Source organism: Ailuropoda melanoleuca, chromosome 13 (genome assembly GCF_002007445.2).
Source record: "Ailuropoda melanoleuca isolate Jingjing chromosome 13, ASM200744v2, whole genome shotgun sequence".
In the NCBI taxonomy this organism is placed as follows: Eukaryota; Metazoa; Chordata; class Mammalia; order Carnivora; family Ursidae; genus Ailuropoda; species Ailuropoda melanoleuca.
In genome coordinates this window covers 49,156,034-49,170,706 of record NC_048230.1, presented here as the reverse complement: position 1 = coordinate 49,170,706, position 14,673 = coordinate 49,156,034, and the positions used below count along the sequence as shown (strand labels likewise).

At 60.1% G+C, this 14,673-nt stretch overlaps 1 protein-coding gene across 1 annotated transcript; it reads right to left on the bottom strand.

Annotated features, from left to right (window-relative positions):
• Nucleotides 1-48: 48 nt before the first annotated feature.
• Nucleotides 49-13,884, bottom strand: CTSZ (cathepsin Z). The gene is made up of 10 exons (XM_034641576.1): nucleotides 13,834-13,884; nucleotides 12,227-12,352; nucleotides 11,899-12,039; nucleotides 9,163-9,291; nucleotides 8,635-8,777; nucleotides 8,107-8,270; nucleotides 3,640-3,819; nucleotides 1,766-1,916; nucleotides 1,508-1,670; nucleotides 49-678 (listed from the first exon to the last, which is right to left on the bottom strand). Exons 1-10 carry the CDS (start codon nucleotides 13,882-13,884, stop codon nucleotides 568-570), a joined length of 1,359 nt encoding a protein of 452 aa, XP_034497467.1. The 3' UTR covers nucleotides 49-567.
• Between the last annotated feature and the right edge of the window lie 789 nt (nucleotides 13,885-14,673).

The window sequence follows — 14,673 nt, the reverse complement described above, 5'->3', positions numbered from 1 at the left end:
CTGCTGTTCTCACTCTTGTGTGTAAATAAGGCACACTCAGCCTCTATGCCTGTGGGGAGTCACGTGTTTTATTCATCACTTGGGCAAGCTCACATGGCCATCGCCTCCCTCCACCCCCACCACTGATCCAAGGTGATACAAGAACTGGTGATAACGCTGCCCTTTTTTACCACATCACAGACCACAGCTGCCACATAGAAAACATCAAATCATGTACTGAAGAGACCGGAGGTCCCTTACGGTCTGCGGATCACACCTTGGCCAGGCACACCGTCTGCTGCCGTCATGGTGGCAGGGGAGCCGCCGGCACAGGGGTCTCAGCCACCCCACTTCAGACTCTTCCCCCAGGAGTGTGCACTTCCGGCCAGTGTCACAGCAGTCTGCATGTTGACAGCGCCCCTTCTAGGCGCCCAGTGCTGCGACCAGCCATCAGATACATTGAATGCCAGCCCCTCGTCCCTTCAGACCGTGGTGGTACCAACCCAGTGCCCACAGCGATAGGACCCCCCTCTGATTGTGGTTCATGATACCATTTCTTAAAACACCGCTTTTCTGGAGGCCTGTGCCTTAAACAATGGGGTCTCCAAATGTACAGGACTCTTCGACAGCAAGGTTGTAACTGGCACCCTTCCCATCTTTATAGGTGCTGGTCACTATCCTCATCCAGCCGTGCTCACCCTGGGGGAAGAGGGGTCATGTGTTAGCTCCCCACCCCCGTCTTCCATGGCTCCTGCTCTCCAGGCACACACAGACCCTCCCCCCGCCTCGGGCGTGATGCCTGCTCGCTCGGCTGCTCCCGTCCTTGTGCGGGGACCCCGACTCAAATACCTTCTGTGAAATATTTTTACTTGGTTAATGTTTAACAAACAGGGTGCATGGCCCTGTAAGCCGAAAGCAAATGAAAGTAACTAGGATGTTGACTCTTCGGGCCAGGTGACTTAACTACCTATTAATATCCCCGGTTTCTAGTCCTTTCATCAAAAATATTGACATTTCATCACTTCAACATTAATCACTCTCCCCCACTTCAGAGTAATGAATTTCTGTGTCTTAAGCTGCTAGTGGTTAATACTGGGTCCTAGAAATGAAAATTCTGGCAGTTAATTTATCTCCTCTGGATTTCTGACCCAACTCAGAAGTATTTTTGAAAATATGCCACACTATTAGGAGAGCTGAGACTGTGGCAGCAGAAAGGACAAGACGGTTGTAAAGGAACCGTCGAACTGAACTGTAAGTTCCAGAACAGTGCTTCACAACCAGGGCGGGGCCCCCAGGAGACACGTGGCAATATCTCCAGACACTGTTGGTGGCCGCAGGGGGATGGGGAGGAGCCACTGGCGTCTGACGGGTAGGGGGCCAGGGATGCCGCTACACGTGCCATGATCTACAGGACAGCGACAGCCCGCCCTCCCCCCCGGGAGGGTCCGACCCGACTCCGGGCCGCGGTTCTCTGCCGTGAAGCCAGCAGAAGCAGGGGAGTGGTGGGGGGCATCTGCAAGCATCTTACCCACGGCTCCCCCCACGAATTGCGGACAATCCAGTACTCCGTGCCGTCGCTGACACCCCAGCCGACCACGGAAATGACGTGGTTTATGTAGGCCTGGTCATGGTACTCCGCGTAGATGCCTCCCGTGTAGTTGACCATCTTCTCCGTCGCCATGATACCGCAGCTGAGCGCAAGCCACGGGGGAGTTAGCGCCCCCGCGGGGAGAACCGAGCCCTGTTCAGTCCCGGGCCCACTCCGACCACGCGCGGGGCTCCTCACCTGATGGGGCCGCTGGCGTAGATCTCTGCCATCATCTTCTCCCTGCCAGAGAGGGAGCCGTAGTCGCCAACCTTCCAGAGGGTGTAGTTCTGGATGGCGTGGCACTCCTTGAATTCCGTGCACGTCCCGCACTGGTTGAACTTGTTGCACTCTGGGGGACACAGGCGAAGTCCGCGTGAGGCCGCCGCCCCGTGAGCCCGCTCACAAGCACACCCTCACGCGCTCTCCCCTTGGCCAGCTTAGCCGAGGGCGGAAATCATCCCGCCACTGGGGCCGCGGATTAGCTCTTCCTCCAGCAGCGCGGAGTAACGAAGCGCCGTCCCCCCACCTCAGCAACAAAGCCAGACACGCGGTCACGCGCGGAGTAGGCCACTCAAAAGTTAGTCTCCTTTCTTTTCTTTAAAGGCCAAGAACGGTCTTTTCACAAGACTCCATCGCCGAAAAGAGTGTAATTAAATTATTAGCTTTAAAGGAGATAATTGTATTGCTGGCTAGTGAACAGGAATACATTTGGAAAAAAATAAGCATTTTCTTATTTTTTTGATGTAGGGAGGTATCAAGAATTAGGCTTAAAAAAAAAAAAAAAAGGAGGCTCTTAGTTCTGTAAGACCACACCGTCCCCTGCATCCTTCCCAGGCCCTTGACATCCCCCATCCTGCCTTTTTACCGCTCTCGTGTTACCCACCTGTTATAACTTCCCATCTGTCCATTCCTCCCCTGGGACATCAGGCTCCTTGAGGACTAAGTTGTTGGTTTCATTTGTCCCTGGGACACCAAATGCCCCATGCCCAATACAACTGGAGAGGGATGGATCTGTGGCCGCATTTGCGAATACGGAGACAAGACTATGTATTGCCAACAGTCGGGTCTGCTCAGTTGTACAGGTGGGTTACAGGGGCCCGGCCTAGGCTGGACGAGACCAGTGCAGAGCAAGGCACGGCCCCGGGGACCACTGGATCCCTAGTTCTGTCGAGGCTTCTCCCCTTCATCTGCCCTCTCCTTGGTTCTCTGACCCCTGTTGTGCTTACCACTCCAACAAGACTCACCCAACCAGTCTGGGGGAATTCTTTCTGGCTGGGCAATATGGCTCCGGAGGCAAGGCGGGGGCACCCCGTGGGTGTGGGATGGTGCCCAGAGTCTGCTCGGGCACTGAGAGGGCACAGGGGGCTGCTGGAGCTCACCCTTTTATAGAGGGAGAGAGTGGGGGCAGAAAAGCTCCCCGAGCTCCCCACTCCTCCAACACTGCTGTCTTGGACGGCCCACCGGGTTCACCCCAGTTCTCTGCTCTGGCCAAGAGGCAATTGGGACAGGGACAGGTGACTTAAAACTGCCAACTGTGGGTTTGGGGTTTGGACTTTCTTTCCTTTGGCTTCCAAGGGGAGCAGCCCAGAAGGACTGTGCAACTCCCAAGACCAGGCCAGCTGCCTCTGCTTGTCCACACAGGACCCTCCACTCCAAGTCTACCCACACGTGCACAGCCCCGGCCAGGGCAGCAGGCTGACGTGGGTTCCAGCTGCACCTGCATGCTTCACTCTACCTACCTGCTGGCCTGCCCTCCTCACCCGCTCCTGGAAAATGTACTCTTGCCTTGACAAGAGTATCTCACCTTCCAGAGGCCGGGGAAACCACCAAAATGCCAACATGGCAGAACCCCAATGCCACAGCCAGTCCTGGCCACACGGGGCACAAGGCTGGAGACATCCTCCCCAAGTCTTTTTGGCTGGACTTCTCAACAAGGACTGCAGGCTCCAGCTGCCTGCTCCCCCAGCCCCACCGGTTTCGAGCTCCCACCTCTATCCGGCCCTCAACCCCACCCCTGTACCCCGGGCACACTTTCCCTGGGAGGAGGGCGGTGGGGGCGGGCAGGGGCCTACCCTGGTCCTTAGCCTGGTAGTTGTTGCAGGTCTCGTCGGGGATACCGTGCTCGTGGGCGTACCCCCACACCGGCAGGTCGTTGCCTCCCTCGCAGGAGCCGGCGTTGGCGCAGTCGAGGACGTGCTGCACGGACAGCAGGGTGGAGGGCCACGCCCCCTTCCTCTTGATGTTGATCCTGTCTGCAAGGGCAGCACCCACACCTGGTCAGCACCCACACCTGGCCAGCGCACGCCCACCCGCCCATCCGGGCTCCGACCCAGGCTCGGGAGTCTCTGCTCTCCCGGGGCCTTCCCTGCCCTTCTGGGCGCAGGTATGTCTGCCCATACCGCCTGCCTGGCAGCCACCAGGGCAGCGCTGGGTCTGTCTGGCTGGCTGCGGGGGCCCCGGAAGCGCCTGCTGGCTAGTCGAGAGCTGCAGGCCAGCCCCAAAGACTGAGCCCGAAACAGGACAGTCCTGCTCCCTGGGGCGCGCCCCCCACCAGCAGCCGCCCCCCCCCACTCCAGCTCACGCACATTGCTAGTGTCACCACCCAGACTGTGGGGCTCCTGCCGCTCCACTTATCCTCGGACCAGCCCGTCCCCCTCTCGCCCAGCCCGGCCTTCTGGAACCCACGGGCTATCACCAGTAAGGCCCCTGCCGCCTGCTGCCCCTTCCTCCATGTCCCCGGGCCACTCCTTGGCCCAGAGAGCCCTTCGTGCAGACACACCTGCTGGCTGCAGGTTGCTGGCCTCCGCCCTGCCCTGCACCTCTCAGCCCCCCGCAGCTTGTGTGCTAACCCATGGCACCTGCTAACTATTGCACGGAGCTCCCTGGCTCCGTCTCCCACAGCACGTGTCCCCAGCGGCAGCGCCTGTGCGACACGGTGTCTGACACGCGGCAGCAGCTCAGTACCACACATCAGCTGCACTACTCAGCGCACGAAGTTTCTTTCACTAACTGCAGCCTGGCGCCGGCTGCTGCCCCCGGGAGGTCACACCCCCCGCAGCTTCCCCCAGGGAGGTTCTCCACCCTCACACCCCACACCGTGCAAGCCTGCAGCTGGGGTGCCGGCCCCTTGGCCCCCCTGCCATTTCCAAAACGCTTCGCCTCCGTTGTTCTGCGTCTCCTTACGCACTGTGACTACGCAGGGGTGTCCCCATTTCTGGGAGATGCTTGCTGCTGCGCTGACCGGGGGCCCCTGCCACCTGGCCCTCTCACGGGGCCCACAGTGACCCCTCTCACCCCGCCCCGCCCCTCATTCCCAAACTTCACTGGAAAACTCAAAGGCAGGCCCCTTGTCTCTCCGCCACCCAGCATACGGGCTTTCTATGTCCCCAAACCACCGCCTGTGACAACAGGTGGCATGACCCTGCCCCCTACCCAAGGCCCACGTGGACCCGGGCCTCTCTCTCACATCAGCACCTGCACACACGCACGGACCTGCCTTTCTTGAAACCTCACAAAGAGCCCCTGTGGCCCCGCACGCACCCCCACGGATGTGGCAGGTGTCTGCTGTGTAGTGAGGCTCCCAACAGCACTCTGGGTCCCCATTCCCAGTCCCATTCTCCCTGCGGCCCAGGACAACCTCGCTGGTGTCCCCTCCCCTCCAGTGGAGCTGCCGCTGCTGACCCCAGCTTCTCCCCGCAGAGGTGGGCAGGTGGCCGCTCCATCCCCGGGAAAGCAACTCCTGCTGGGCTCCCGGGGCGAGTCTGCACTCGGGTGCCCCATGCCTCTGGGGAGCTCACTCCCCACCGCCCAGTGCGGGCCTCCCCGTCCACCCCTGAATCACATATCCAATCCCTACCTGACCCAACCACCGAGGGTCTAAGACGCTTCTTCTGTGGCCCAAACACAGGGAAGATCCACCCCCCGCTGTCCTGGCCTGTCTCAGTAATCCGCAGGTGCTTGCTCACCCCCACTGCATGCCAGGCCCTCTTCCCGCTGGGCATCCAGCACCGAACAAGTCAGAGCCTCGATGCACAGGGTCCCAACACGGGATAGAGGCCACCTTACAGGGGCTCTTGTAGGTCAAGTAAGGATTTTGTGTTTTATCTGCCCAAAATCTCAGGGGGTTTCAAGCAGAACAGAAGCGCAATCTGCCCTGGGGTTCAGCAGGCTCGGTCTAGCCAAGATGGGATGGCAGGGCAAGGGGACAAGCAGAGAGGCCAGGCGGTGCGAGGGCAGGTGCACGAGCCAGGGGTTCAGACTGGGGGTGCACGGATGGGGGCTGCAAAAAGCAAAGGGGTCCAGAACATACTTCGAAGGTAAAACCGACAAGATCTGGCCCAGGACGGCATGAGGGGCAACACGAGGCTTCCGTGTGAGTATCGGGAAGGCGGAGGTCCCGACTGGGTGAGCCCAGCGAAGGTGGAAAGGCTGAGGTTTGAGATGTCAGGTGTCCGAGCAGAGGGAGAGCGGGTGGCTGGTGTAAAGGTGCAGTGCCCATGGAGGCCAGCCTGGGGTACTCTGATGGGAATCGGAGGGGATGAGCTGGGAGGATGAGCTGGCAGAGCAGAGGGAAGACGGCCTGGAGGCAGCAGGAGACCGCGGGTGGTGTGAAAGGCAAGCAAAGTGTCCCAAGGACAGATGATGGAGCACAAGCAGAGGCCGAGGCCTGGTGGGGGACTGCTGCACCTGCCATGTGGCAGCCCTGCGTGGGCAGCCTTGGTGCCCGCAGAGTGGGAGGGGAAGCAAGGCTGGAGTAAGCTTGGGGAGGGAAGAAGGGGCTGCAGACACCTCTCCTGGGAGCCCAGAATTGGGACAGTGGCTGGAGGGGGCACAGGCTCAAAGCTCCCTGCTTACACGTGCACAGTGATGGCCAGGGCCCAGCACAAGGCGGGGAGCCAGGGGCTTGGACGCCAGATGCCCAGGGACAGGAGGAAAGGCGGACCAGGAGAGGCTGTGTTAGGTGGCAGCTGGGCCAGTACCTGTGGAAGTCCCCTCTTAGGGGCTTCTGTTTTCTCAATGAAAGAGGAAGCAGGTCCCTGCTGCTGGGGGAAAAAGTTAGAGGTTCAAGGAGAAGGAGGAGAGAAGCAGTTGTCTGCCCAGGAGACAGTCCACTCCAGAAATGTGGCAGGGCTGACCATCCGAAAAGGGAACCATGTTAAGGGCCTGCCCCGTGACCTTCTTGGCCCTTCCGTCCAACCCCCACCCTTAGGGATGCCACAAAGGCCCTCTTTCAGTTCCTCCCTGTGAGCGCCATGCCTGCCCCAGCCTTTGCCCTGACCCTCTGCCTCAAGGCCTGCCCACACCCTGTCAGCCTGGCTGGCCCAGGTCTCCCAGGGGCTCTGGTGGTTAAGCCTCAGGCTCCACATCCTCCAGGGGCCCATTCCATCTTCGTCTCAGGCAGGGGGCCTCCCCAGCCTCCCCCAAGGGCCCTCACACCTTAAAATGGGGCCTCAGCCTATCTGCCCCTTCCTCCTCTTTCCTGAAGGGTCAGAAGTATGCTCCAGCCCCCCCTCCCCCGCTCGGGTCTCCTCACCAATCCCCAAAGAGAGACAGGGCAGGGCCACCAGGGAGACCCCCCAAATGCCCCAGCTGCAGCTGGAGTCCAGACCCCACTCCCCACTCCTCAACCTAAAGACAGCCCAGCAGGGCTCCAGGCCCAAAGTCCAGACTGCTGGGTTATCCTCCTAGCTGCCGCTCACACCATGGCCTAGCCTCCTGACCTTCTAGCCAGGGACCTCAGCTCCCTGGTCTGCAAAATGGGAACAGTCACAGGGCAGCTCAGAGGCTCCAACAGAGCCACCCTGTCCTTAACCCATTTAACATGAGGCCACAGACAACGCCAGGCCTGCCCATGAGCTCCTGGGGCCAGATTCCCAGTCGGAGAGTCCCTTCTGCCATGGATTTCCAGTGCCAGTGCAGGCTTCTGGACCCCTGGGTGGCCCTTGGAGATGGCAGAGCCCCTCCCACACGCTAGCAGGCCGGCTTGGGGCTGAACGGAGGCCCAGGGCCGGGTGACGTCTCTCTTCCCTCCTCTCCCAAGGCCTCCCCTCACGGTGGCCAGCCGGCTCAGGGCCAGATGAGAAAACCAGCCAGCCTTGCTCAATATTCCAAGCCCAGGATGGGCCTGCAGCTCAAATATTAACTGCTGCTGAAAAGTGCTTTCACTTCCTTGTCCGCATCACGGGCAGGGGGTTGAGTGAGTCTGCATTTCTGATTTGATCCCAAATGGCCAGGGTCACAAGCTTTGGGAACAGAAAAGGCCCCCCACAAGCCATGTTATCACTGAGCTCCAGGCCCCAGGCAGCCCAACCCTGTGCGATGGAAACAATCCGTTTATATCAATCACTCCGGCCTTCCGGCCTGGTGAGGAGCCGCAGAGGGCACAGGGCAGCTCCCCGAGGCCTGAGCGGCTCAGACACCTCCCACCCCGAGCTGAGTCCAGGCACGGAATCACGGCCGCCGTGGCCACCTGTGCTGCCCAGGAGACAGGCCAGGCCTCAGTGGCCCACCGTCAGGAGGGGCTGGGGAAGCCCGCCTACCCGCCATGGCACTGGTGCTGCCGTGGGCCCAGCAGGACCCACAGTACTGGGGGATGTGCTGGTTCCTGGTGGCACTGGCGTAGTTGACCCCGTTCACGTTGCGCCAGTCCCAGCTCTTGGGCAGGTCCGATGGGGACAGGTACTCATGAGGCCGGGGGTAGGTCCTGGGAAGAGATCGACACCAACACCATCAGTGCCCACTCCCTTCCCCAAAATAAGACGGGGGGAGAGTGCGCGCCCCAATCACCAGGGGAGCCCAGCTCCATGGGAGACCCCACCCCCCCAGGATGTGAAGGAGACAGGGCACCCCCAACTGCAGGCACCACGCTGCCCCCAACAACGCCCCGAAGACCCCAGGCCAGGCTGGTCCAGCCCAGCAAATGTAAAGAGAAGGAGCGCCCCCCAAAACACAGGGGCTGGATCTGACCCTCAAAGGTCAAGGGAGGCAGGGCGCCAGGTTCTGGGAGCCCCGGGGAGGCGGCAGGGCCCCCAGGAGCCCCGGGAGGGGCCGGCCCGCGCGCGGCCCACCTGCGCCCCAGCCCCGACAGCTGGTCCCCCCGCAGGGGCAGGCGGCAGCCCCGGCCCAGGCGGAAGGAGGGCCCGCCGCCACCCGGAGCCCCCCGCCCCCCGCCTGGCTTCCTCGGGCCGGTGCCCCAAGGCCCAGGCCTTTCCTGCAGAGGGGCTCACCCTCCGCAGAGCAGGAAGGAGGGACCCGTCTAGAAAGCGCCCCTCCAGGACAATTTCACTTGGCTCATAAATCATGATTTCCACATTCCAGCTTCCAAAGATGCTTGAAAAGCTTTCCTGCTAACGAAATACGTCATGGGCAAAAGGGGAACCAAAAGCAGAAGTGGGTCCCCCAGGCCTTGGTTTTATGATTTAACAGTGTCTCCCTTCCTCCTGGTCCTCGTAAGCGGCAGTCACCTGAGCAGGGCCACAACATGGCCTCCTTCCTCTTGGAAGACAAGCTCCAGGCCTTGTGTTCTAGGGGCCTCTCGGGCCATGCGCTCCTCAGATGGGCTCCGACGGCTCTCCTATGAGTAAATGGGCATTCACCGCCTTCCTGCGGCCCCTTCCTCTGCCCGCGCCAAGCTGGCCATCTGGAATGAAAATGCCCATGGGCTTCCTGCAGTTTCCATGACCACCCTCGGAAGCGCCGAAGTGGGCCCGGGATCGTGGCAGTGCCTGGGAGGGCCGAGCGGGCCACGGGGGCAAAGACCCAGCCCGCTTTACCAGTCCAGAAGTTTAGTCCCTGCTCCTAAAAGGCCATGGCTGAGGCCCCGAAGTGCAGACCTGGGCTTTACCCACTGATGTGTCTGTGACCTTCCTGGAAAGTTGGCTCCTGGTAACCCTTAGTCCCAGCCAGCTCATCACTGGGAGGTGCGAGAGGGGTGGGATGGGGCCGCCACCTGATCCCGCAAGAAAGCGCTCAAGTCTGAGCTGGGTGGGGGAGGGGGGTGGGGGTGGCATGAGGTGGGCACTAAAACCAGGCCTGTGGAGGTGGGTTTGCCCCAACAGGTGCCCCGGGCCTGATCTCAGAGCCCTTCCCTCCGCCCTGGGTGTGAGCTCTGTGGGACCCATTTCTGCTTCCACGTCATGTCAACTAAGGGACGCAGGACCTCCACACAGGGAAAAAGCCAGTGGCTGACCCTCTCATGTCCCCCGGGTGGGGCCTTCCTGAAAGGTGGACTTCTGGTCCCCGCTAAAGAAAAAGCTAAGAGCTCATCATTGCTTGGGAACAGCCAGAGTGGTGACGACCCCGTGGGTGAAAACTATTGTTGGGGGCCTCCTGTACCCACAGACTGTCAGGGTCCAGACGGTGCAAAGGCCAATCACGCGATTTACAGCAAGGCAAACAGAAGGCCCCCGGGTGGGGAGAACTCACTCAGCACTTCCCCTCTGATGGCCAGGCTGTGAGGTCCGGGGCCACGTCCCTAATATTGGGTGAAAATGTGCTGACTTACAAGTTTTTCCACTGCAGGGGCCGAGGGCAGGTCACCCCAGATGGCCACTTTGGCATGAAGATGACTCTGAGCCGAAGGCAAGGGACACTCTGTAGGCTCAGGAGAGACTTTTGCCCCTCCCCCTGACTCCACAGAAGAGGCTAAGTTGGGAGTCTTTCCCAGAATGAGCGCTATGAGCAGAGATAACTTTTATCTGAGTGACCCATCCGTGTGGCAGGACAGACATCTAGTGACCAAACACCCGCTCTTCTTAGCTCCCTGTGAGCTGCAATCCTGGTCCCCATCCCCTGCATTCCCGAGGTCACATTTGCCTTTGAATGGGGACAGGAATTCTTGCTCCGGGACACCAGTGATACAGCCCTTGGGAGAACTGAAGACGCCCTGGGTGTAGGCACTGTGTGACCCTGTCAGCCTGGATGCTGGCCTGCACCAGGCCCACATGCTCATTTTGCTCCAGGCCCTGCAAATTCTTTGCTGGGCTTGACTGCTCCGTAGGCCTTTCTGGGCCGGGGTCAGACAGAGGGTGGTCTTTAAAAGTTCCCTGACCCAGTTCCAGCATGAGACGTGGGTCCCCTCCCCTTGCCCCCCAAATACCCAGCAATTCTCAGATACCAGCTGGGCGGCTGAGATCTCAGCGCAGTCCTGAGCCTGTCTGGCACCGGATACCACAGGTTCGGGGCTCAGTCCTACAAGACTGCCCCCCACATCAGAGGCCAGTTGCGAACCCCTCCAATCCATTACAGATTGGAGGTTCCAAACACCCCTTCCTTACATTCGATTCATTTGCCAGAGCAGCTCACAGAACTCAGGGAACTACGTTTACCAGGGTATTTCCGGGTAAGAATCAGCAGCCAGCTGTAGAGATAGCCAAGGCAAAGAATGGGGAAAGGGTGTGGAGCTTCAGGGCCTCTCCAGGTGCCCCCAACCCTCGGAGGAGGAGGTGGGGGGGGGAAGGGACTAGAAATTGTAACCCACTAATCACAAGGTGGGCCCTCTGGTTTACCAGCGCCCCCCTTGGGTGGGGTCCAAAGTAGCCTCTATTAACCTAACAAGAGACATGTTGGGGCGCCCGGGTGACTCAGTCGGTTGAGGTTGAGCAGCAGACTCTTGATCTGAGCTCAGGACTTAATCTCAGGGTCATGAGTTCGAGCCTCACGTTGGGCTCCATGTTGGGCGTGGAGCCTATTTTAAAAAAACACAAAGCAACAACAACAAAAACCCCCACCTTTATCGCCCTTAACCGCTTTCAAAATACCAAGGGTTTGGGGACTCGTGAGCCAGGAACTGTGGACAAAAAATTAAACACGTGTGAGAACTATATTGTGGTCATCTGAATGACCAAATACGTATTTCTTCTAAATCACCACATTGCAGGTAAGAAGGTCAGGAGCATGGAACCCCGGGGCACGCAGGTGGCAGGGAGGGGCGGGGCGTCCTCAGGCTGCTAACAGGTAGGGCCTCCAGGAGCCGACCAGCAGGGGCTAAGCAGGATTTTCCCCACAAGGAAGCAACTCACACTCAGAAAATGAGGGAAAACAGGGCCGGGGTCGGCGGGGGGGGGGGGGGGNGGGGGGGGGGAGTCCGGACATTTAAAACCACAACTTTCAAGGCAAGAAGAAGGAAGTGAGGTCTGATGGGATCACCCTGTCTCCTGAGCCCCTGTGATGGCTCAAACCCTAGGACCCTGGGCTCCTTCTCCCTGTGAACTTGGCTGTGGTCAGTGGGTGCCCATCCGGCCTGGCTGACCGCTCTCGGAGCAGGCTGGCTGCGTCCCTTCGGGGGTTACGGGCACGGGGTGGGGGGTTCCTTTCAGTAGAGGTCCCCAAACGTGTTCTGTCGAGGGGGTGGCCGTGGACACAGCTGAATCCAGGGTTCGGCCCTCGGGATCTGCCGAGGGCTCCGCCGGCGGCGCACTGCTACCAGCCAAGCGGAGCCCACGTGAGGGCACACGGGCAAACTCGGGAGGCTCCTGGACCACGAGGAAGGACGTGCCGGGCACCCTGCTGGAACCGGCTGCCCCCAGCGCCCGCCCGCCCCGTGGAATCCACCCTCAGGCCCTGCTCTCTTCCAGCTTCTGGGACTCCCAAACCTGACAGCCCAGTCCCTTCCTGACGCCACTCCGCTTGCCCGAGGGCACTTCGAGGATCCTGACTCACCTTCTCCCCTGGCCGGGGCTGGGGGAGGCTCAGAGCAGGCCCACGCCCAGCTGCCTCCGAGGCCCACACCCTGCGCCTGGCTCCTGGCCCTGCCCTCGGGGCTCCTCGACGCCGGCAGCGGTGAGCCTGGAGCGGCACCGAGCACACGTCTGAGAGCTCGGAGGCTCTCCTGGAAGCAAGTTCTCTCCCCACGAACTGACTCGGTGCCCGAGCCCTGTCTTCCCGGTTGTAACCGGATCATAACCTGCTCCCTGGTGGGGCTTCAAGGCAGAGGTGACGACACTCGAGGAGACCGACCCCTCTGAGAAATGTCTGTCCTCCTTTGATTGTCGGCACAGCCCCGCTGAGGTGGAGTCAGAGGCTCACCCCCCATTTGACAGGTGGGAAGACAGGCTCCCGAGGGCTCTAGAGACCTGTGGTCAACAGACAGGAGGCCTTTGGGTGGCAGGTGTCAATCCTTCCGGTTTTTTCACCCCATAAAGTCTCCTGGCGAACATGTGACCCAACGCCCCAGCACGAAAGCCTATTTGTTTCTAAAATAAGGGTGATTTTCCCCCTCGTTGTGTTGAAGAGCACGCAGACTCGACAGGCCAGGGCTGGCGCGCTCTCGCCACCCAAGGAAGAACACAGGGTGACTTTCCATTTATTGGAAATCCTTCCTTTCCCTCGTCTTCTGGGCCATGTCGTCTGGCTCCCACCCGGCAAGCGGCAGACGTTTCCTATTACTCCACATTCCTGAGTTTGGCCACATCCTGGATACGGGCCTTTGTTTTGGTGGATGCTGACGAGTCGGGCTTTGCGGGGCACCGTGGCTTCCTTGCCGGCCGCAGCCCCTCTCCGTCCATGCTCCTGTCACCTCCCAGACACCTTTGCAGCCAAGGCCTTTCAGAGGAGTAGGGAGGTGCACGCACAGGCTATCCTGCCGCTGTCCCCAAACGCCATCATCAGAGGGTGGAGACCCTCTCCCGGCTGCACACGTCTGCTTGGGAGGGAACGTGGGGTCCCACTTGTGGGGCTGCCCCACCGCAACACCTTCAGAACCCGTCGGACACAGTCGGGCATGTGACATACAGCCAGCTCAGGAGCGGCCCACGACCAGATGGCTCTTAGTCATTCATCGGATCACGTCGGTTAGGCGGTTGGCAAATATTTGTTGAACCCCTAGTTTGTGCCAGACCACTGTCCCAGCCCTGGGGATACAGCAGTGATAAGTCCCACGGGGCAATGCTAGAGACAGGGCGCCCTCTGGGGAGTCTGGTCTGGGACGGTTCTTACAGCCACCCACGGGGTTGGGATGGAATGATGAGGACATAGCCATGGAAAGTGCTGGACTTTTAAAACAGAAGGAAGAATGTATGCAAAGGCCTTGAAACGCACACACATTGGTAGGCATGACCAGCTGGAAGAAGCCAGTAGGGCAGAAGAGACGGCTGGCCAGGAGGGAGGCAGGGGTGAAGTCACCGGAGAGCCAACAGGACCCTAAACATCCCTCTCAGCTTCCCAGCTACAGGGACCACAGCTTGGAGCTCTGCAGTCCAGGCCATGCTTCCGACACTGCTCCATTCTGCCCACCTCTCCTTCCCTCCCTCCCCAGGGTAGGCCTGCACCTGGCTCTCCTTCGCCCCCATCAGAGATCTGAACAACACCACATCCGCCATGGCGAGAGGGCTGAGAGGCTTGGTTTTACCCTAGCTGCAGCTAGTTCCCCAGAAGGCAGTGGACGAGGTCTGATTTTTGTTTCATGAGATCCCTCTGCTGATGCCGGGAGGGTGAAATGGAAGGAGGCTGGGGCGGGGTGTGTGTGTGTGTGTGTGCAGTGGGGGCTCCCACAGTCACAGATGGGAGAGCTGGTGGTGACGGGGCAGGGATGCTCCTGGAGACGCAGGGAGAGGGGACCTGTGGGGCCACGTACCTGGGGGGGGGGGCTGGTGGACCGACCCACTTACAGACCAGAGATGAGGAGGAAGGTGAGCTGACCGTGCGGACCCCTCGGATGCCCAGCTGGAGGTGGTCTGGCCAGCCTGCTTCTTGACTCCTCGGAGTGCACCCCTCAGTGTCGGGGTCCGAAGCCCCGTGACTGTCTCTGGTTCTGCCATGTCATCCCAGGATCTGAGCTTGTCCTTCCCCTCCCCAGGCCTCAGACTCTACCGCACGATGGAGAGAACCATCACCTTGTTCAAGATCCGGCCCGAGGGGGCGGCGTCTAAGACGTGGCGGAGACCTTGTCAAAGGCCAACGAGAAGGGGGTGGTGCTGTCCTGTCTCTGCATCCCTGGGGTGTAGGGCCCAAACGTCCCACTTCTCCGAGGTCCCTCGAGCCCCCAAATAGTACTCAGCCAATATTTGTTGGGTAAACGAATGGATTCCTAAGACTTTACAACAGAGGTTTCTTGGACAAACACTGGGCTTCAAAAAGTATATATTTTTGTTTGATTTCAGCTCCAGGTA